General features: G+C 40.6%; 1 protein-coding gene across 1 annotated transcript in view; it reads right to left on the minus strand.

The window, feature by feature from the left end:
• LOC122813297 (solute carrier family 22 member 7-like) overlaps positions 1 to 24093 on the minus strand; it is a 1073907-nt gene that overhangs the window by 791956 nt on the left and 257858 nt on the right. Inside the window, exon 2 of the mRNA XM_044085933.1 lies at positions 2567 to 2994. Within this exon, the coding sequence (XP_043941868.1) occupies positions 2567 to 2944 (378 nt within the window). The 5' untranslated portion in view covers positions 2945 to 2994. The remainder of the gene's footprint in view (positions 1 to 2566; positions 2995 to 24093) is intronic.

Genomic DNA, 24093 nt, shown 5'->3' on the forward strand with positions numbered 1-24093 from the left:
GATTTTGATTTTCCTTATATAGAATGTATATCTGCTAAAAGTAATGTCTATCTCAGTTGCAGCTATTTCATGAATAACTTTTTGTACAGCATGTGGAAAAGTTCAGGGCACTTTAAGAGTCAGTAGAATTTAAGAATGCTGAATGCAAATAGCCTTGCTTCTTAATTTCTAAGAGAGGTTTCTCTTTCCTTGGGGGGATCTGATGATAAGAAATGTATACTATCTACATGTCTGCATTTTCTCTGATTATGTATGATGTCATTTTCCACCTTAAGAAGCAATGCACCACATTGCCGTCTTAAGAAAGTACTGTATCTCATGATGCATTGAGTGATTTTTGTCAGTTGGTGGTGGTGTGTTTGTGATAAGTGAAGCTGTGTGACATCAGTCTTGCTGTGCTGCTTTTGTTGCTGTTATAATATAAATGCTGATGTGTCCTAACATTAACACTGCCTACAGCATGACTGAATAGCCAGATGTGCACATCATGACAGTCAACATTGTTGATATTTCATTATTTTGTTAGCCAGGTAAGTCTACAGGGTGCACATGTCTATTCCAGGACCATACCAGATGCACTGGTCTAATTAAGTGACTTGTTCAAAAGCTGTTTACAAGTGGAGAAGGTGGTAATTGTCATCATGATTACAAGATGGACTTCTTTAGCAATCTTAAAACTTTTCTGGTCTATCATATTTCCATGTATGATCACCCAATAATAGGAAATATTCTTTTTAGAAATAAAGATGGAAGAGGCCAACATTTACACAAACCACAAATAAACAGGCGCACCACACAAAATGAATTGGAAGACCAAGGCAGTGTTGTTCTTTATCAAAGAAGACAGTTCAACAGACCACAGCAAAAGAACACAGATAATTTACAGGTGAAATTATCACCTTAATGTTGTTGTAAACCCAGACAATCATGGAAAGCAATTGATTCATTTAGTCCACCCACCTTTTGTAGCCTCCACATCCTCTCTAATAATCACCCACAAAACATAAAACCTAGAAACCCTCCTTTCTTTACCTATATGTCCCTGTTTTGTTTAGCATGTTTTTACATAACACTAACATTTTTCCTTTGCAACTTACTTTCTTAAGCCACGTGTAAACGTTCCACTTTTCATCTGTCACACAAATGAACTTCTTCCTCTCTGCTTCCATATTAACCACAACCAGGCAGTAACATTCAACAGAGTGAATTTATTTGCCAATGGCTCAACTGTTGTCTTCTTGCATCCTTGCAAAGTAAATTATGTTTTTTTCTTCAAATATCAGCCCCATCCCTGATATCATCTCAATATCCTCCATCTACTTTCTACCCTTGTCACATTTCCCTACACATTATTCCCTACCAGTACCGTGCACTGGGAAATAAAGGCATTTGTTTCCCTTGAGTCCTTTCACTTTGCTTTCTACTCAACAATGTAATGCATACCTCTCAACCTTTTATTGCAAGAAATTGCACAAAGTCATAAATAATCAGAAACAGGGGCCTCAAAATACAGGCACTTTTTAACTATTACTCTTACAAACTTAAAAAGATGATAGAATAATAAGATGTGCAATGGTAAAAATTTTCTGGATGGTATAAAGTTTAAAACACAAATATCTGTCATATTTTTTACATCAATCCTCAATGATTTGTCCAAAAAAACAAAATTTTATGAGGACTAGACCACAAATATAAGGCAACTATCTGGTCATTCTGTAAATATATGAACAGTTGAGAGGAATGTCATGAACTAAACTTTGCCAGAGTCCACATACTCTATCTTGCATAATTAATTTTGAGCGAAGGCTGCTCACAGATTAATGTCCATCTCATTCTTGTCTAGATTCTCCCCAAACTCCCTGTTTTCTAAGGTCTCTTTCCTTTATGAAATACATATACAGGTATTCCTTTCCATAATAATGCCATCACCATCTCTTTGCATATCAGTCACTTTTAAGAATCTTTCAATGCTGCTTTTATACATATTTTATGTGCCATAAACTCAAGGTTTGGTGAATGTGTTTGCAAATATGGCACATTTACCATACTTTCATAATTTTAGAATATATCAGTTTCTATATAGCTTTAAATTCATTTTGAATGTTATGTTACTCTCTGGAGGACTATTGAATATTTTGTTAAAAACATTGTTCATATTCTTTACCTTTTCATCCATATAATATCCCCTAAAAGGAAGAATGCTAAAAGAAGCTAATATTTCTTTTTCAATTGCAAAGCCTTTAACAACAGAAGCACTAAACAGCAGCTAGTGATTGCACAGTGTGAACATTTATTTCTTTGCACTGAACAACATGTCAATATTTCTAAAAATATCGAATAATTGTTTGGCATGTATTGTACTAGAACTGTAAATCATTTGCACTGGAAAGAAGGCAAACATTCTCAGCTATCTAATTTGCTAATAATATATGTAACCAGCATGGCTATATTCCGTACCTGAATTTTATTACATCCAGTATGAGTTTAAATGTACTCATCCCTCAAATGATTTAATGTTCACAAGAGACAAACATAATGCACTTTTTAAGGTAAAAGACAGACTTACCTCAGATACAATACTGGACTTCACCTGGGTGTTATTATATTGCCATCCATCTTTGCATTGTGTAATAGAAGAGATGTTCCCAATTTCCTGGGAAGAGTTGGACAGGAGATGAAATTGTGACTCTAAGAACATCTTACAGGAGCTGAAGGTCCCATCAGACTCCTTAGGAATGCTGACTGTGAGTCTCACATTCTCAGTTAAGTTCTTCAGACTGTCCTGAGCTGGAATGGTACAGTGGTGAGGTGGGACCAAACCCAAGAAGTTGTGTAGCATAAAGTGCAGGGGAATAATTATCCTTGGCATAAATAGAAGTCCCAGAACCCAAAACTGAAACTTTCCAAAGTCACCAGCTTCATGGAGTACATCCTCAAACCTCATTGTTTCTCTCCAGTGGTGTTAGCTTAGATAAAGATGTGTGAAGAAGCAGTCTACAAAGCAAAAGACAGGGTTAAACAAATGATATAATGTGGGTTCTGTGAAAAAAAACACTCAGTTACGTATTTAGCAATAACTTCAGTAATAGTTCCAGACATCTAAGCAGTGAAAGGTATAATGGCGATAAGCTTAGAACATCAGTCCTATTAATTAAACAACCTATTTTGATATCTCACATAGTATCACAAGATGCACCAATTTAGTGGTCTAGCCACAAAATAAATTAGCACTGCTGGATTTCTGTTATTTTATAATGTATTACAAGTTGTTGTTTTATTTTTGCTAATGTAACATATGTAAAACAAATTACATATTATTTCTTTTGACAAAAGATTGCTTAAATGCAATTTAGATACAGACTAATTTGTCCAGAGATGGAGGTGAGAGAATGGTTAGGCAGAGTGAGGAAAGCAAATAGTTGGAATGGAAGCTAGGTATAGACAAATGGGAAAGAGAGGGTTAAATTGAATAGGAAGTAAAGGACAGTTTGGGTAGGAAGTGAGGTAAGGTGTAGGGAAGAGTTAGGTTGGTTTTATTTATTAGCCAAGAGTCAAGGGGGCAGATTCTGGTGTGTGCTGATAGTAACAAGCCTATGTTCAGGACAACCAGTCAGTTTGTAGGTATTGTGGTAAAGGGAGGACTTGGATATCTTTGTGGGGATTTTGGTGAATGGACTTTTTTTGTTTTGGCTGTGGTTAAGGCTTAATAAGGGTTGGTTGCCAGTGTGGTATGGGGATGGTCATTGTGATATGTCATTTGTAGCCATGTCATGTTGTCCTGGCATTCTTCCTGAACTGATCATGCAGTTCATAACTTTATGTATTCATGGGGGTACTGGACTGACTTAAAAATCAGTCAAGAGTCTGTTGGTTTGAAAACTACCCTGTTCACTTTGCTAGCTTGCATGCTGACTGTCTTGTTGGTTTCACATGCTCACTATAGGTCTTCATTTAAAAGCCAACCAAAACTTTGAGCTGCATTGTCAATGAACCCCTCCCCCCTGTAGCCACAAAATCCATTATCTATTTCCACAGTTGGCTTTCTGCTCATTAGTGTGTAGCTGTATTAACATCAGTACAGATTGATTTTGTATGGGTGGATGAACCTTAGCTGCCACTTCAAAAGATGATAGGTTTAAGTCTTGGGCTAGTTAGTTTTCGGAATCATCTTGTTACATTAGTGGGTAGTTAGCATTCACATCTTAGCAGTAGCCCCCTTTAAGTAGTTGGCAGTAACTAGTGTAATATCACATTTTGCTCCATTAATTGCTTTTGTATGGTATATCAGGGCTGAGTGCAAGTAGAGCAGAGACAATCTGTATTCTAGTTGGTGTCAATACCCTGTTGGCAACGGATAAATATATGTGAGAGGTATGTTGCCCTGCATTTGGTTTGTAGCACAGGTTGTGAAGACCTGGCTGTCCAGAGTGGGAAGATTGGAGAGGGAGCTTACTGATGGAATGGTGGTGGCCATAGTTTATTTGTTGGGTGCCTTTGTCGGACTGTGCACATGTGTGCATAGTTCACTGCTTATGGAGTTGTCTAGTTGGTGTATTAGGGAGTGCTTCTGGGCATGGGCTTTTGTATCTGAACATGGGCTCATGGTGGCCATCTAGTTACAACCTCATGGGTGATGGGGTTGTGTTTCATTCCATTTCTATGGTGATGCTGAGGCAGGTATACTGGCATGCCCTCAGTACCATCACCATAGAAATGGTGCAGTGGGTAGGCAGGCATGCTTGTGTTGATCTGTTCTTCTTCGCTGGTTATAGGGGAAGTCTTAACATGATAGTTTAGGGTATGAAGAGGTGTACCTGCTGCTACAACAGCTGGTTTGTTGTGCAGGTAGTAATGCTTGTTCAAGAAATGGGAAAGAGAACAGTATGGTCATGAGGGGTTTGAGATATGAGGAGGCATTGGGTTGGGTGGTGCTTTAGGTTCAGGGAAGGAGTTGAGCCAGAGATCTGCATTTATTTTGGATTAGGGTGCCATTTGTTTTCACCGTTGGCCAGTCTAGCATGAGAAGGCAGACAGCACAGGGAAAAGTTGTCTATCAAGGTAAGGGAAATCATGAGTTCTACCATTTAACCTACTCTACGTTACATTATAAGAGTTACCTGTTTTTACCAGCAGAGATGTAGAAATCCCAGTTAGCTGGTCTTACTATTATAAATATATTTATTAAATTAAAAGATAGGGCATTTAGGTGATTTTTTTTTTCTTTTTTGCACCTGGGCAATATTGAAGAAATAGATGTGTGATATTTACTTTTGATATTTGGTGGTATCAGAGAAGCACTGTAAATATGTGGCACATTAGTATATTGCTTCAGGTTTGTAAGTATTTGCACATTTTATTTAAAGCCCTTGTTCAGTTTGTCTGCAGCCATGTGAGCACATCATGTCAGATGGTGACGAAGTACAACTTGAAGGAGAGATGGGCAGTGATTGCAGCACAGACAGAGAAGCTGTTTAAAGAAGTGGTGCCAGTGGAACTACCAATGTCTGAGGTTTGCAATGTGGCTGGTGGATAGAGGTGTTTGCAGCCAGTGAGGTGGACTCCATCCACCAGAGGAAAGCATGCCAGGAAGTTGGCTCTGTAAATAAAGACACTGCTGTTAAAGGATCGGATCCACACACAGCTGCAGGGGGTGGAGATTTAGTTCTGGGTGGGTTAGGTGAGCTGCTGCAGGGACTGGTCAATGAGAATCATGCTGAAGATCAGGAGTTGCTTGAATGGAAAGAACAGGTGCAGGACAATACAGCAGGTTGGGATACATTGCGGGAGGAGAGGGGGATTCTGCTGTCAGGGAGTCTGGGTTTGGCTTCAGAGCAGTTGGGTCAGTTACAGCATCATATGGATACAGATTTTGGAATTTGCCCGGGTGACTGGTTGGCTACTCAGTCATTGTCGAAAGGAGAGGTATTTTTTTTTTATTACCCCGCATTATCCCTATTTCTGTTAGAAGAGGATATGGAAAGGTGATTATGTGGGTATATTTGACTTGATTAAATCTGATGTGGTGCAATGGCTGGTTGAAGGGAACATGGTGGGGAATAAGGATTTTCTGGCAGTTTTAGTGGCATTGGATCAAAGAAGACTGGAAGGTTTAGAGTCAGAACTTGGGATAATTGAGTGTTGAGTTTTGTGTATTACATGGCAGTCTTCTTAGAGAGGGATAGTTCATAGGCTCCTGCTGCTTGCTTATTTTTTTTAAAATCCGTGAGGCACAGAGGTTGCTTTCAGGGAGTGAGTGGTATTGGTATGATCAGAGTTTCCACAAAATGAAGGCTGCCAACTAACCCTTGAAATAGGAGGTGAGACATCCAAATATTTGGCTGGTGACTATGCTGGATAGTGTGAGTGTTCAATTCAGTATAGCAAGGGTAGTGGGAGAGAAGGTCATTGCCTTTTGGGCATTCAATACAAGTAGGTATGTTTGGCCAGAGTGTAAATTTTCACACACCCATTTGATTTGTACTGGGGGACATTCAGCATTGCATTATTGACACTGGGAGTGGGATCAAGTCAAGCTACTCCAACCATGGGTGATGGTAGGAAACTCCCAATGTTAGGCCAACAGGGGATTAGAGGGTGAGGTAGTTTTCAAGGGCAAAGAGGCAGTACTGATTTTCAAGGGCAGAGAGAGATGTCAGCTGTCCCACTGACACATTAAAGTAGATGTGTTGCAGCGATTTCTAGTAGTCTTCCCTGATGCAGAGGCTGCTGAGGAACTGATTTCTGGGTTTTCAAGGGTTTTTTCCCATAAAGTTAAGGGTGAAAGGGGATGGGGCAGTTTCTAAAAACTTATGTTCTGTTTGAGGAAAGGAAGAGATTTTGCAGGGGCTGATTGAGAAACATTTGCAGGCTAGAAGGATATTGGGCCTGTTTGATGTTCTCCTTCGTTAATTTTAAGGTGTCCTTTTTGGTGCTAGTTCCAAAAAAGTTGCCTGGGGAATTTAAAATTATTCACCATCTGTCCCTCCCACCAGGAGAGTTAGTTACCAATTATATTTGTAAGGAGGATATGCAAATCTAGTATGTGTCCTTGGACAATGCTGTTTTGGTGATCAAGGGGTTTGTGGATGCATGGCTAATGAAGGGTGACACTGAGTCAGCATTTCGCTTTTTGCCAGTTTATAAGGATGAATGGCCATTGTTGGGCATGGGAGTTTATAAAAAATTTTATTTTGACAAGTCCATGTCCATGGAGTGCTCAGTGTTGTGAGCCACTTTTGAAAAATTTAGCTCCACTCTTCACTGTATATGGCAACGAAAGGTGGCCAGTCAGAGGGCCATTCATTATTTAGATGATTTTGTTTTGGTAGGTGAGGGGTCTGAGGTAACTGTGGAAGGACTACAGGCTTAATTCATATGTGCAATGAATTGGGTGTTCCCTTCACTGAAAAGAAGGTGGAAGGTCCGGGCAAAGCCATATGCTTTTTAGGTCTAACAGTGGATGAGGAGTCCTGGTTTGTTTCATCTCCCAGAGGAGAAATTAGAATTGTTGAAGCATAAGATTGCATGGTTTTGGACTAGAGACAATGTTTGGATAAAAGAAACTATGGAACTTTTGGGTCTCCTGATCTTTGCATGCCAGGTGATTAACCCAGGTAGGACTTTCTGTCGGAAAGTAACATTCATGCTGAGAAGTGTAAACAGCAAACAACACTGGGTGTGTGTTAGTAAGCTAGTAAAACCAGATGTACATTTGTGGGCTACATTTTTCAACTGCTTCAATAGTATTTTCTTTTGGCAGAGAGACTGGGTTAATCAAGAGGACTTGCATTTTTTCACAGACATTGCAGGAGGACATGGAATGGGGGCATATTTCAGTGGAGAGTGGTTCGCACCTCAATGGCCAGATGAATGGAATGAAGAGTGGAGGAGGGATGTGGAATTTTTAGAGTTGATGCCCATTTGGGCAGCCTTAGTGGTTTGGCAAGAACACTTGCAGGACAGAAAGGTGGTTTTCGATTTGGACAACCTAGCAGTAGTGAAGATCTTAAAGACAGAAAGCTATGTCCAAGTTCCTTTTGTTAGTTATAAGGAAGCTTTGAAAAGTTTATTGATTAACTTTTCCTTTTCAGGTGCACATTTGCCAGGTACAAAAAATTTGATAGTTGACAGCCTTTCTTATTTTCAGTTTCACAGGTTTCAGCAATTGGTTCCAGAGACACAGGTCAATCTGGTGTCGCTGCTGGCAAAGGTGTGGCCTCTTGGTCAGACATAGCAGGATGGCTAATTCATGTTGTCATAGTGGGCCATTCTTTTATGTACTAGGTGGCAAAGCAAGCTGCAATCAGGCTGGAAAGAGCTGAGTTGGGGTTGAGAGAATGCTGGTGCTGTGTGTCTTGGTACACTATTAGAGGTCTAAGGTAGCATCAACTCATGGACAAGTTAGAAGGCATCCAGTTCAGGACTGGAATACCACATATTTTAGTCCTTCATTTGGCAGGTAACAATCTAGGGATAGTTCCAAAATGTCAATTATTAACTACAAAAGTGGGGGATTTGACAAGTTTAATACATAGGTTTCCCTCTATGACTATAGTTTGATTAAAGATAGTGCCATGACTAGTATGGAAACATGCCACCAAGTTTATGGGTCTTAAGTGAGCTTGCCATTTTATTAATCACAAGCTTTCCAGAGTTTTGAGGCAGCTAGGTACTTATTCTGTTGCTCAGAGGGATTTTGAAGATAGGAATCTTATTTGATTTCAACTGGATGAAGTACACTTAAGTGATCTTAGTCGGGATCTGTTTAATGTGCATCACTCTTTGTTTTTGAAGGGTTTGATTAAGGCACAGCTGTGGAGGAAGGGAGAATAGTCTGTTATCAAGCTGGTGGGCAGAAAAGAAGGGTTTGGATGAACCATCTCTTCTGTTCCTCCTTCTTCTATTTAATTTTGTTTTGCTTAGGTTAGTGTTGGTTATTTGTTATAGAAGTGTGTGGTATCATGCTGCTTCTAAGATGAGGTTGATTTTAAGTGAGTGGATTCATTTAACGCTGCTATACATCAAGGCTGAGTGGAGTGCAGGCGAGTTGGTAATGCTGCCTACTGTGAACTTGCTGTGTTTGAATTCATGACATTTGAATTTTATAGAATTATTCCTGTGTTTATTTGTGAATAAAATGGTCATCTTATCCTAAATAGTGTGGTTATTTATGTGCAAGTGGCGTAAGGACAAACTGCAGCATGAATTTTGAAGGGTTTAACTTTAGTAACCATGTTTGCAATACTTCTTGTTGAAATGTGATCAGAGTTAATAATCTATATTTTAGCTATACTTTACTTTTGTTTTTGTACATTTATGGAAAATGGTCATTACTGCCTGTTGGCACTAAAGATCAGATAATGCAACTTTTCTGCTGAAGCCCTGAGGAATGAAACTGCAAGTTGCTCAGTAACTTATATGGAGTCTAAATCCTACAGCTACCAGTTCTATGTTCACTACGCCAAGCCTATATTTTTCTTTGAAAGGGAACACATTTCTTTTAATATACCTTACTTTTCAAACGCTTATGAATGGATGACCAGTGTACATTTGTGCAACAAGTCTGCAGTTGTTGGCAACTATATCTATAAATATTGTTAAAACATTACATATGGTTATTCCAGTAAGAAGGGGTTAATAACTGAATGCCATTTTCTGTTATATAACTATATATTCCATTTATAAGACAGCAAAGTAAGTACAGATGCAAGCTGTCTGAATTATAACAGCATGAATCAGTATTTATGCTGGATTTTAAAATAGTCTTGGGGGGGGGTCAGCATGTGAAATGTGTAGTGGATAGCCATTAGTAATACCTGCAGCACAATGATTATCCACTATGTTAATAAATCATACAAAGTCTTTAGCCAGATTAGCAACTCTAGGCTAGCTCATTTGTGTAATGAGCCTCAGAACAAATGTCTGGTCATAGTGGTTTCTGTTGTCAAGAGATCTAGCAGCAGATGTCAGAGCACTGATTTACTGTGATCAAAGCATTTTGCATAATTGCTTTCATGCATTAGTGAACATTTCTTATCTGTTTAACTTTTATAACACCTCAAGATGAACATGCGAAGAGATGTTGAAATATCAGCACGTTTCTCCTTTAAGTGCACAGAACCATCATCAGTAAAGCCGCAAATGATTATTTTTGTATTTATATTTCCTCTTTCTTAGTCATGAAGGACATTCTTGTCACTTTTACAGTAGAAACCAAAATCCAAAAAGCAGATATTGGCAAAGGCTCTTGCTACCCCCATAGTGCCTTTTTTAGGCAAGGCTCAAAAGACAAACCCACCTCCATAGATATCACAAGGTATAAGAAACTAAGAGTAATGCTACTCAGCGCCAGAAGTCTAAACCTCAAGATGCATGCACTCAAAACTCTCCTTAGCATGGAGAACGTCGATATCTGTGCAGTAACAGAAACCTGGTTCAAGGCTCCCGAGAGCACCCCAGCACTACCAGGTTATAACTCATACCATGCTTTTCAGCCCCAAAACTTGGACCGAACCACAAAAGCAGGGGGAGTATCAATATTCGTCAAAGATACCCACACCTCCAGGTTGGTGGCACAGCACGAAGCATCAGAGACTATCCATGTGCAACTAACAGTGGGTAAAACTGCCTTCCAGTTTATAGCCTGCTACAGACCACCCTCCCAAACCCAGGAACCCCACTCGGCCTTCCTGAGAACACTGGAAAATATGAAGGTCTCTCCAAACACCATTATATTGGGCGACTTCAACTACCCAAACATAGACTGGAAGCATTACTCTAGCTCCAACTCCCTAGCCCAAAGGTTCCTAGAATTTATAAACTCAAATGCTATGGAACAACTTGTTACCACTCCCACAAGAGGGGAAAACATACTGGACCTGATCATCACCAACATGGGGACTCTATCTCCAGACCAGAACTGTATCCCTTACTGGTAAGATCAGACCATAAACTAATCTCATTGGATATTCACATCCCTACCCCACCCCCTGCCCAGAAAACCACAGTGAAAAACTTCTCTAAAGCAAATTTCACACTCCTCAAAACTGAGGTGGAATCCTTCAAAGCCCTCGGGCCTGTGGAAAATACGGCTCAAACCGCAGAATCTTTTATAAACGCATTCTATGAACACCTTCAGGAATGCATGGATCATGCAATCCCAGATAAAACCATGACCCAATCCTCCAAAAGCAGACATCCTGTCTGCTGGACCCCAGCCATAAACAAACTATGCAATAGAAGGAGGAAGCTACTACATGATAGAGCAAAATCCCAAAAAGGGAAGGTATCTCTGATCAGTATTAGCAAAAAACTACGGGCACTCATAAAATCGTCTAAGGCCAGCTTCGAGAGAAAAATTGCACAGGACACTAAGGATAATCACAAGGCTTTCTTTAGTTATGTTAGGAACCTGGGTGGGAATTCCCAGATATGCTCAGAATTAGTCCAAAATGACAAAAAATACACCAAACCCACAGACATTGCCAACATCCTAGCTGACAGGTTCAGCACAAACTCCCCCCCCACCCCCAAAAGGGCAAATATCTATCCCAGCAGAGTGCTGCCCCCCTGACATCTCAGATGCTCAGGTAAGAGCCGTCCTCTCCAAAGCAAAAAACACAGCATCAATGGGACCAGACGGTGTCGCGGGCTGCATCCTACATGAACTCCAAGAAGAGCTAAACCCAAACATAAAACTACTGTTCAATCTCAGCCTTACTACAGGATATGTACCCAAAGAGTGGCGTACAGCAACAGTGGTCCCTCTCCACAAAGGTGGTGCCTCAACGGATCCTGGAAACTATTGCTCCATAAGCCTGACTAGCTTGGTCTGCAAAGCTATGGAAAGGATCATCATGGACCTCGTAAATAAAGATATTGGGGACCTACAGACACTGGATCCTACCCAGTTCGGCTTTGTTAAGGGCAGATCCTGCCTCTTAAACCTGGTCTATTTCTTTGAAACAGTCACCAAGGCCATTGACGAGGGGAAGGTGGTCCACACAGCCTACCTGAACCTTGCAAAAGCCTTCAATATAATACCCCACTCGGGCATTATAGATAAGCTCACCAGCTTAAATATAAACCCCTATGTCACTAGATGGGTTGCAAAATGGCTCAAGGACAGAACCCACATGGTTAGAATTGCTGAAGCCATGTCAGACTCCAAACCAGTTACAAGTGGCATCCCACAAGGCTCAGTCCTGGGACCTCTCTTGTTCGGTATATATTTCTCGGAGGTACAGGCCAACACGGAAGGACTGTGGCTGACCAAGTTCGCAGATGACTGCAAACTGGGTGCCATAATCGACCCTCCAGCTGACACAAGCATCCTCCAAAAGGGCCTCATAGAAACAGACAACTGGTGCCAGAGCCATGGCCTCAAGCTAAACGCCAAAAAGTGTATAGTCATCCCCTTTGGCAAAAACAAAGTGCCCACAAATTACCACATAAGTGGTAATCCATTAAGTACAGAAGAAGTAATTAGGGACCTGGGGACCCAAGTTGATAGCAATCTCTCATTTGACAACCACATGGCCAAAGTGGTTAGAAAAACATTTTATATAGCCCACCTAATCATGAAGGGATTCGCATCTAGATCAGGGGAGGTCATCATGCCTCTTTACTCATCCCTCATCAGGCCCATAATTGAGTACAATGCCCCTTTTGGGATGTACCTTACCAGACACCTGCAGCAACTGGAAAGACCCCAAAAGTACCTCACCAAGAGGATCAAAGGGCTCAAACAGATGCCATATGCTGCCCGGTTAAAGAAACTCCAGCTCTACTCAGTGGCATACTGCCTGCTCAGAGGCGATCTGTGCCTGACGTATAAAGCCATGTCCAACCCGGAATTAATGGACATGCTGCACCTCAGAAAATCCAAATCCCATCGAGCTACATGCTCGAGAGACTTGAACCTCAGCACTGAAATAAATAGGACATGCTGGAGGGACAGATTCATAACCCAAAGGCTCCCTTCACTCTGGAATAAAATCCCAGTCCAGGTTAGGCAGAGTCCCTCATTGACTCTCTTCAAGAGGAATCTTGATGAGTGGATGGGAGATTGTAGGTTTACCCTGGGTATCACTTCTGTGTCACTGTTAGACAGAGGCACAGTATACTAACCTTGAAAAAGGCCATAGCACAATTAATTTAAAATGGGTGGTGAAAGCCAAACACACTCTGGCTAGGCTTATAAATGCCCTAGGGCAGATAGCCTAGTATGAGCCTATGAACCTATGAGAATGAACATGTCTCTAAACCACATAAAGAGACGATAACTAAATGGTTCCCAATACATATGTGCAATCCTTGATAAAGTATACTGGTAATTTAAAAAAAAAAAATCAAACAATTAATAATACAGCTAAGAAAATTTATTAAAAAATAAACTTCCTAATTCAGTAATGATTCAGATGATGTGATGTAGCAATGTGAAGAAAATATTCTATGGAGTACTAAATAGAAAATAAGACACAGATGGGTCCATAGGTTTTCATTCTAACAAAATAGTCCTGGCAAAGGGCCCAGTCAGAACCCGAGGTCCCTGTCAGATCCTGAGGTCCCATATGAATATGGGAATGAGTGGGCAAGTTGTTCTACTTTATGATAATAGCACAGCAGATTTTAACCCTGAACATGGAAGACATGCCAGGAACTTCAGAAAGAATGGGGTTCTGAGACTATAGATGCCAACACATTTGCACCTTCATATGACCATCATTATATGACTAAAAGTCCCCTTAAAAGTAGTCTATACGCAAAACATGACTACCCACACATCTGGTTAAAGTTTCTCCCCCCATCAAAACACTTAACCTCTGCCAGATAATCAAATACAAAATTCTGACATTTGAGATAATCACATTTCACAATGTTTTGCACCCTTAAAATTAATTAGCTATAATTGAATGGGATGGCAGGAATGAAGCCTATGCCCAACAGAATATTTACTTCTGAAATTTCAATTTGATTAATTGGACATGATCAAAACATGCTTTGGTGAAATGATCTTCTATGGACTGTATTATGTCTAGTGCCTTGACCAGCTCAGTTTTGTTGGGGCATTCCAGCAGAGAATCAACCCAAGTTAGCCTGAGTATGAGTAAGTGTACAACATAAGGATGGCTCCAAACCTTCCAAATCACCAGCAGAAAGGGTAATCAGGAGAACAATTCTACAAAGCTCCGCTTACGTAACAATATCCCTTGACATATTGGTTAAGGTAGAACGTGAGTCTATGTGGAAGATCATTTTCTTTAGAAATTTGGAATCTGTATGAGGTATTATAAAAAGCAAGGTACTCATCTGGTACTATATCAAAAACAAGGGTTCCTATTGCATGATCGAAAATTGTAAACGGCAAATGCGTATTGAGCAAACCCGATTGGTCAAAATGTCACGAGCGTAACACGGAAATCGCCGTAGGGAATATTTTCCCTTTACTTCAATGCAGTGCAATCTCGGAGTAGGAATATTTAAGTAGTGGGGGGTGGGGGGGTGCAGCCCCCCACATGGGGGGAAGGGTGGCTTGCCCCCCTGCCTACAGCATTTAGGTAAGTATAGTTTTTTATTTTTATTTTTTTATTATATTTTCAAAATTTCAAACATCGCTCATATGGTGTCGACCATATGGTGTTCGATTTTTGAAACTTTTGAAAATATAATATAGAACCCAAAAGCAATACCTATTTCAGCAAACTTCCAGACAAGTACAGTAATGATTAGAATGTACATGACCATTCCAGGTTATCTCTCTTTCAGTTTTTTGAATGAATAAGGATAAAACCCCTGGAGGTCAGACATTCCCCCGAGTATATGCAGCCCTCTGATGTCACAGCTACCTACCAATGCAGTAATTAAATGAAAAAAAGGATACTCTTTATGCAGTAAAAGTTTGCAATCATAAGTTGTCTTCTAAAACCATTTACAGTTTAGTAGACACCCCAACACTGACCAAAGGGGAATGTTAACTAGTGCAGATGAGGCTCATGCAGATGTCTTTCCTAAGGGATATGTCTGTATGTCAGTGTCTGCCTTCCAGTTAATAGCTAAGTCAGACAAAATGTCAGAAGTTTAGACAATGTGAGAAACAATAGCTCATGCCATAAATATAGTTTCTGTAAATGCATTTACATCCATATCACAAATTATACATGTATTAATGCTAACATATGCAACCCCTTCCAGAAGCATGCTGTATATCAAAGCCTGTTTATTCTTACCTGGGAAGTAAAGCTCTGTCAAATGTAGTTGTTATAAATGTAAAGCAGACTATCACCATCATCATCAACTCCCTTTTTCCCATTTTTAACATGGGTTCAATGTGTCATGTCAACTGTCACCATCTTCCTCAATTTGATATCACTCTCCTACCTTTTTTGAAAGTCATGCCTGACTGTCGCAATTCTTCTCTTCCACAATCTATTAACCTCTTTGCTGGATACCCTCCTTTCCTCTTGCCTCCTTCTTGTTTATCCCAAATCTTCTTCACTAGATCATCTTCTGTTTTTCTACACATATGCCAAAACCACCATAATCTGTTTTCTTTGACCTTGTCTACAATTGGAGCTACTTTGGCTTCTGCTCTTATGTCCTTATTTCTTCATCTGTCCCACAATGTACATCTTACCACCCACCTCAAGCACTTCCTCTCTACCACCTCTGGCTTTAACTACTCTGCCTTCACTGCCTAGGATACTGTTGCACTTTACAGTAGTACTGATTGCACCACTGTTTTGAACACCTTACTTTTCAGCTTCTTTGACATTGTTCTGTCATAGACTACACCTGAGACTCTATGACAGTTGGCTGCAGTCCCTCTGATGCTGGCTTGACCTCCTTATTCCAGCTTCACTTTTACTCAACCACCAGTCCCAGATACATGAAGCTGCTAACCTGTTGCATTACTTTCTCTTTTATCTGACTTCTCAGCTTCTTCTGATTTCCCCCTTTTTCTGCCTTTGCAACTGTCTCATCTTTATTAAGTTTCATCCCATGTGCCTTCAGTTTTAGATTCCACTCCCCTACTGCTGAAGTTCTTGCATAGTGCCTGCCTGTAATGCCATATCATCTGTATACAGCAGTGTTGATGATATGTCCCCTCCAGCCTGTTTGCTAATGCAGTCCAACACCACTATGAACAACAGTGTGCTCAGAGCTGAGCCATGATACACACCCTATCCCACTGGGAACCCCTCTGTGAGACTGAATACTATTTGTGTTTGAGTCATCGAGCCTGCATTAATTCTATCAATGTTCCTGGAACTTTGAATCACCACAGGACTGCCCAAATCAGCTTTTGTGGGACCTTGTCATATGCTTTCTCCAAACCTAGGAATGCCCAGTTGGATTCTTTCCTCATCTCGGTCCTCTTCTCCATTATCTGTCTTACAGCAAATATTGGGTCAGTTGTACTGCATCCTGATCTGAATCCAAACTGCTCATCTCCCATCTTACTTTCTACTACTCTGCATATTCATAGGTAGGTTCATAGGTTCATAGGTAGGTAGGTTCCACTTAATATCATCGAATTACCAATTCATCGAATTGCAAATCATCGAGACCAAATCGTTGAAAACTCATTTAATCGAAAACTCATTTCATCGACTCTCAAATCATTGAAAACTATGAAGCAACTACAAATAACATTCCAGAATGTTTTTACAACGTTTATGCAGGGGGGCAAGCCCCCCTGCACCCCCATGTGGGGGGATCTGCCCCCCACCCCCCCGTAATTAAATATACCATCTCCAAGGTTGCACTACAGTGGGGGAAAAAGGTAATTTCCTAACTCCACTGTAGTGCAACCTTGGAGTTGGTATATTTAATTATGGGGGGGGTGTGGGGGTGCAGGGGGCTTGCCCCCCTGCATAAACATAGTACAAAGTGTCTGGGATGTTATTTGTAGTTGCTTCATAGTTTGCAATGATTTGAGATTCGATTAAATGAGTTTTCGATGAAATGAGTTTTTGACGATTTGGTCTCGATGATTTGCAATTCGATGAAATGGTAATTCGATGATATCAAGTGGAACCGGTAGGTACTAGACTATTGGCACTAGGGCCTATATAAGCCCGGCCAAAAAGGTACCCTGGCTTTCGCCACCCAGAAAATTATTTTCTTGTGCCCCTGTCGAGGAAAGCCACTGAAGTGATCCCTAGGGTGAATTTCCTGTCTTTCATACAATCATCAAGATTTTTCTTGAAGAGTACTAATGAAGAGCTTTGTTTGATATAGATAGACAGTTTGTTCCAGAGTATGGGAAGTCTTTGGGACAGGAATCTATCCCTCCAGTATGTTCTGTTTATTGTCCTGACAAGGTTTAGGTCCCTAGGTCATGTAGCTCGGAGGGATTGGTATTTCTTTAAGTGGAGCATGTCCAACAGCTCTGGTTTTGACATAGCTTTGTATGTTAAGCAGAGATCGCCTCTGAGTAGGCAATATGCGAAAGAGTAAAGCTGGAGTTTTTTGAGATGGTCTGCGTAGGGCATCTGTTTGAGGCCAGCAATCCTCTTTGTGAGGTATTTCTGCAGCCTTTCCAGTTTTTGTAGATGTCTTGTGAGGTACATACCAAAAGGGGCACTGTGTTCTATAATGGGTCTAATGAGTGAGGAGTAGAGGGGAACAATGACCCCTTTTTTCCTGGATGAGAAACCTTTTGTGATTAGGTGTGCCACATAGAAGGATTTCCTGACTACTGTGGTGATGTGATTATCAAAGGAGAGACTACTGTCCACCTGTGTCCCAAGGTCTCTTATCACACTTTTGGTGTTAAGTAGACTACCGACTATGTAGTAGTTCATGGGTAGAGTTTTTACCAAAAGGAATGACAATGCACTTTTTGGCATTGAGCTTGAGGCCATGACTTTGACGCCAGGCATCTGTCTCAGTGAGGCCCCTTTGTAGGATATCCACACCATTAGGAGTTTCGATTATGGGTTCTAGTTTGCAGTCATCTGCAAACTTCATTAGCCGGAGGCCTTCTGTGTTAGCCTGTACTTCAGAGAAGTAGATACCAAACAGGAGAGGACCCATGAATGAACCCTGTGGTACTCCACTTGTCACTGGTCTGAAGTCGGATTTGGAGTCTGCTATTTTCAAAGTGTGGGTTCTGTTAGTGAGCCAGTTGGCAACCCATCTTGTGACACAGGGATTTATACCTAGTTTAGTGAGTTTATCTATAATTCCAGAGTGGGGGATGGTGTTGAAAGCCTTGGCAAGATCTAGATAGGCTGTGTCAACCACCTTACCTTCATTTGCGGCTTTGGTGACCACTTCAAAGAAGTCAGGTTTAGGAGACATGATCTGCCTTTTACAAACCCGAATTGGGTGGGGTCCAAAGTTTGGAGATTACCAATGTCATTGTTTATAAGTTCCATGATGATACATTCCATAGCCTTGCAGACCAGGCTCGTCAGGCTAATTGGGTGGTAGTTCCAGGGGTCTGTGGTGGCTCCTCCTATGTGGAGTGGGATAACCACTGTGAGCCATTCAGTGTGCACAAAGCCTGAGGTGAGGCTATGATTAAACATGGTACTTAGGTGGGGTGCCAGTTCATTCTGTAGTTCATGTAGAATGCAGCCTGGGATGTTATCAGATTCCATGGATTCTGTGTTCTTGGCTTTGGAGAGTGTGGTTTTTACATGTGCAGCCATGATTACAGGAACTTTGCATTCTTCCAGTATTTAGGGGTTGAGAGAGGGGTAAAGTTAGCACTGAACCTATCTGCCAGGATGTTGGCAATGTCAGTTGGTTTTGTATATTTAGTGCCATTCTGCTGTAACTCAGAGCAGATCTGAGTGTTGCCATTGAGACTTTTGACATAGCTATAGAATGTTTTGCGGTTGTCTTTAGAATCAGTGACGATTTTGTTTTCGTAACTAGCTTTGGAGGATTTTATGAGGGATCTCAGCTTCTTACTGAGGCTGACCAGAGAGTTCCTCCAGTCATGGGATTTTACTCTTTTTTGCAACAGTTTCTTTCTTCTGTTGTAGAGTTTGTTTATGGCAGGGGACCAACAGATTGGCTTCCTTTTTTGGAGGATAGCATCTTGGTTCTGTTAGGGATTGCACGATCCATGCAATTGTGTAAGTGCTTATAGAGTGCATTTGTGTAGGATTCAGCAGTCGTACCTCTATTGTCTGTCTGCATGGGTGTTGTGAAGTTTGCCACTTCTGTCTTAAGAAGTGTGAAGTTGGCATTGGAGAAATTTTTTAAGTTGGTTTCCCTAATGGGGGGTGGGATGTGGATGTCTAGGGTGATTAGCTTGTAGTCGGATCTGACCAACAAGGAATTGACCTCTGGTGTGGAACACCGGTTGCCCATGTTGGTAATGATCAGGTCTAGGATATTGCTGCCCCTGGTGAGGGTGTGGATAAGTTTATCCAAGCCACTGGAATTTCTGAATTCCAGAAAACGTTGAGCAAAAGAGTTGGTACATGAGTAGTTTTCCCAGTTAATGGTGGGGTAGTTGAAATTGCCCATTATTAGGGTGTTAGGTTGTACTCTAATATTTTCCAGTGTATCATGAAATGAGGAGTGGGAATCCTGGGGCATGGTGGGGGATCTGTAGCAAGCTACAATTTGAATTGCGGACTTGCCCAGAGTTAGTTGCACTTGGATAATCTCGGATGCATTATGCTGAGCAACTAGCCTGAAGGTATGGATATCCTTAATGAATATGGACACACCTCTGCCTTTTGTGTTTCAGTCCAGGTTAGGTGGCCGAAAGGTGTGGTATAAATTATAGCCTGGTAATGGAAGGGTGCTCTCTGGAGCCTTCAACCAGGTCTCTGTTACTGCACATATGTTGATGTTCTCCATTTTAAGGAGTGCCTCAAATGAGTGCATTTTGAGGTTTAGACTTCTAGTATTGAGTAGCATTACCCTCAGATTTTGCTTGCTTGTACCTGTTATGGCAGTGAATTTGTCATTTGAATATTGCCTAAAAAGGCACTATAGGGGTGGCAAGAGCCTTAGCCAGTATTCGGAATCCCAAGGGAGACAGGTGCTGGCCATCTCTGGCAAAGCATCGTAGTCTGTCGATCATGTTATCCCAGGCAAACAAATACTGGATCCCCTTAGAATGACACCAGAAGCTTAGCCAATTGTTGAAGTCAATCATTTTGTCCTTGTACTGTCGTATCATTCTGGGTGATGGCAGGATGCTACTCAGAGCTAGGGTCAGACCTGCCTGGGCTACAAGATCAGACAGCTCTTCCATGTCTCTTTTCATGTAGTCCAGGGAGGTATGTCTCAGGTTATTCACACCAACATGGACAATGACAGAGTCATATTTGTACTTGTTGTGGAGTGACCTGAGTGCATGCATTATGTGGAGGATCCTGGCACCCAACAGGAAGCTGACAATAACTTTCTCCTTGTTTAGCCTGGTGAGTGGAACATCAGTGTGCCTGACTATAGAGCCACCTATGACTAGAGTATTGGGTAAGTTGTTATACCTTATGGGCTGTGGTTGAGTGGCACACTGAGCTTGTGGGCTATGTGTCATCTGGGTTGTGTTGGGGGGGGTGGAGGTTGCTTACGTTTCTGATTTGGAGGTCTCTGTTGCTTGGACAGATTTTTATTTAGAGGTTCCATGAATGTAGGTTTGTGTTTTGTGTTTCTATATGTGTGTTTTGGTGGCGTAGGTTTTGAGGGACTATGCGATGAATCTGGTGTGGTGCAAGTGTTTACCTTCTCCTCTTCACCGTTTCCATAACTTTCATACAGTTTGAAAGAAGTTTGATACCTCTGTACTGACCACAATTGTGGATGTCCCCTGTGTTCTTGTACATTAGCAGTAGAGTAATAAACAAATAAAAAAATGGTTGAAAAAGATGCAGGAAGTTATACACCAAACAAATCCGTATAAACAAGTTTATTCCAAGCACCATATTCCAGGCAAAGGAAGCAGTAATTGTATTAAAACAAACTGTTTAAGAAGGTGAGCGCTTTCGCAACCTGTTCTGGTTGCTTCTTCAGACCAAATAATAAACAGAAAAGTATGACATCCATATTTAAACACTTTTCATTTACAAACAGCCTATCAGAGGTTAGTATTCAGGTAAATATAATTTAAAAACATTAACATTTTTTTTATGTATTCAGCTTTCCATATAAAAAAAAACTGAATGCCTATATAAACACATTTAAGCATAAAAACAAATGTATCTATCACAGAATGAAACAATTATAATACTAATAATAAAATAATAAGCCTCAAGCAGTTTTCTCCCTAAGCTTTCTACCTTTAAGGACAGGTTTCAGGGATATATAATCATTAAGTCCTGGTGGTTTATGTGCAGCTAATGACATAATCCATCTTAGTTCTCTCTGTTCTATGTTATTAATTATATCTCCAACCCTAGTAGTCTCCATTATTGTATCAATGACTAGGAAGTTAAAATAATGACTGTCACCCTTAAGCATCATGTGCTTTGCTATAGCACTATGTTCCTGTCTTTTTCTAAAACAATAATAGTGTTCCCGAATCCTCTCTCTAGCCACCTGTCTTGCCAATGTAAAATGCGTCACAACACATACAAGTGGCTAAATATATCACATCTCTGCTCTCACAATTCACTATCACCTTGAATTTATATAATCTACATGTCAGAGGATGAAGAAAGTTATTACTGGTCTCAATACATTGACAAAAGGAATAAGCATTGCATCTGCTTGTCCCTAGGTCAAGCATAAGTTTGTCAACATACTTGTCTGTATAACAAAACAATTGTTTGAGAGATTTTTTATTCTTACATATGAACCGAGGTTTATCTCCTACTATCTCTCCTATTTGACTATCCATGCCCAGAATATGCCAATTACGATCCAGTATATTTTTAATCAGTTTAGTATCAGTTGAATGCGTCATTTAGAAATTCAAGTTAAATTTACTACATTCCATTTTATTGGGGGTCCTCTCCTTATTGAATGGACTGGAGAAATATGGTTTAAGAATATTCTCTCATTTAGTTACAGCTAACTCAGATGCCTTAACAATCTTTTTCTGCCGATAGCCCCTCATGGAGAAATAATTTTCTAGAGACTTCAGACTAACTTCAAAATCTTGATCTCTCACATGTAAACTGGATGTACGTATGACTTAATTATTTATAATGTTTTTGAAGATGTGGGGTGGGTGCATACTCATTCTGTGTATATAGCTATTTCTATAACAATCCTTCCTGTATAGTTTGGTGTATATCTTACCAGTTGTTTCATCCTTTAAAACCCTGATGTCCAGAAAATCAACATGAGTTCGAGAACTACTCATAGTAAACATCAAAAAGTCAGAGCTGCTATTCAGATATCCTAGAAATTCTCGCCATTTGCACTCACTTCCTCCCCATAGAATAAACAGATCATCTACAAAATGTTGAAAAAACAATATATCATTCCTGAAAGTTTTATCATTCAACAAGAAATTCTGCTCCCACTGAGCCATAACCAAATTCGTGTAGCTATTGGCTGTGGGGGTGCCTATAGCTACACCCAGTGTTTGCAGAAAATATTTCTCATCAAAGGTAAAGATGTTAAACTCCAATATAAGTTCCAGAAGGTAGCAGATTAAATCAATTTTATCTAAGGTAAATTTATTGTTCTTATCAAGAAAATCCTTTAAAAAAGGATATCCCCTCTGCATTAGGGATGCTCGTAAAGAGAGAGGTTACATCAAGTGTAACCAATAATTCACTACCAGTACATCTATATTCTTGTAAGAAAGTATACAACTCCTTCAAAAAGTGTTCTGAGTCTCTTAATATAAAATCATAATCAACTATAAGCTGTTTCAACTGTTCCCTACATAAATTGATGCCGTTTCAGTAATCCAACCAGTCCCCAAGACTATGGGTCTAAAAGGGGGGAGAGAACTCATTTTTATGGATCTTGGGTAATCCATTGATACTTGGAATCACAGGGGTTTCAACAGCAAAATATTCACGTAAATCTTTAGCTATAACATTTTCCAAAAGACAATTAATGCCATAATTGGTACTTAGGATTGGTGTTTGTTATTCTTTCAGCTGTAGTTCGGATAATGTTGTAGGATAAATATGCAGCTGAACTGCATTATATGTACGGCTGTGTCCCACTTGCTATTACTGTGTATTTTACTGGCATCTTCAGTATACTTACAGAAGGAGCAATTCACATTAAACGTTATCTTTCTGGAATGCAAATAATGATGACTATGGTTTCAATTCCCCTGTGAGTTGTATAATGTGGCATCATTGTTAGTTTGGTAGTAGATGTTTCTTGTTAATTCAATTATAGTGCAAATAGTATAGTCAGACTAAGGATATGTCTTTGCTGCATTTTTATTGTATCTTTATTCTCTCTCTTTGTACTCTTTCTCACTATCCTTTCTTTTACATACATTTTATCTCTCTCCATTTATTTACACTTACTTGCAGCAGCATCAAGACATGCACACTTTCATTCAGCAAGGACTGACAGTCCACTACCAGTGGCAACAAGACCAGTGGTGACAACAACACTATCACCACCACCACCACCATCACCATCAGCCCACATAACATCACTGCCCCTGGCTGTCACACTCACCTCCACATCTCCTGCAGCACCTGCATTGGGCCCTGCAACCAACCCTGTACTAAAACTAGGAGCCATGGGTGGCAGTGAAGGTGACAGCTTTGTCACCCACCAGCAGCTGGAAGACAGAGTTGGGGGTGGTAATTCACAGGAGACTGGATGCCCACATTGGCCAGGTGTAGAACTTCCTCTGGTGACTCGATATGTATGTCCAAGCCCTGCACTGGCTCTGTCTGAGCCAGTGGCCATTGGTGAGAGAACCCAGGATGGCAAACAAGCTCTTACAAGCTATCACTGGGTCTCATCTGGCAGAGCCTGCAGCTGCACAATGTATCCTATTCCCCCATTCTGGTGTTCCCTTTTGTGTTTATGCCTGCCCCTGTTTGTTTTCCAGTCGCCCTCATCACCATTGTCTTTCCCTTGTGTGTCTGATATCTCTTCATTGTGTTCTCCCTTCCTCATTGTGTCAGCGCCTTCCCTATCAATCTTGTCTGTCTTCTGTGTTTGCTTGTTTACATACCCCTGCCATCT

The sequence above is a fragment of the Protopterus annectens genome, chromosome 1.part0 (genome assembly GCF_019279795.1).
Source record: "Protopterus annectens isolate FY-2018-M chromosome 1.part0, PAN1.0, whole genome shotgun sequence".
Classification (NCBI taxonomy): domain Eukaryota; kingdom Metazoa; phylum Chordata; order Ceratodontiformes; family Protopteridae; genus Protopterus; species Protopterus annectens.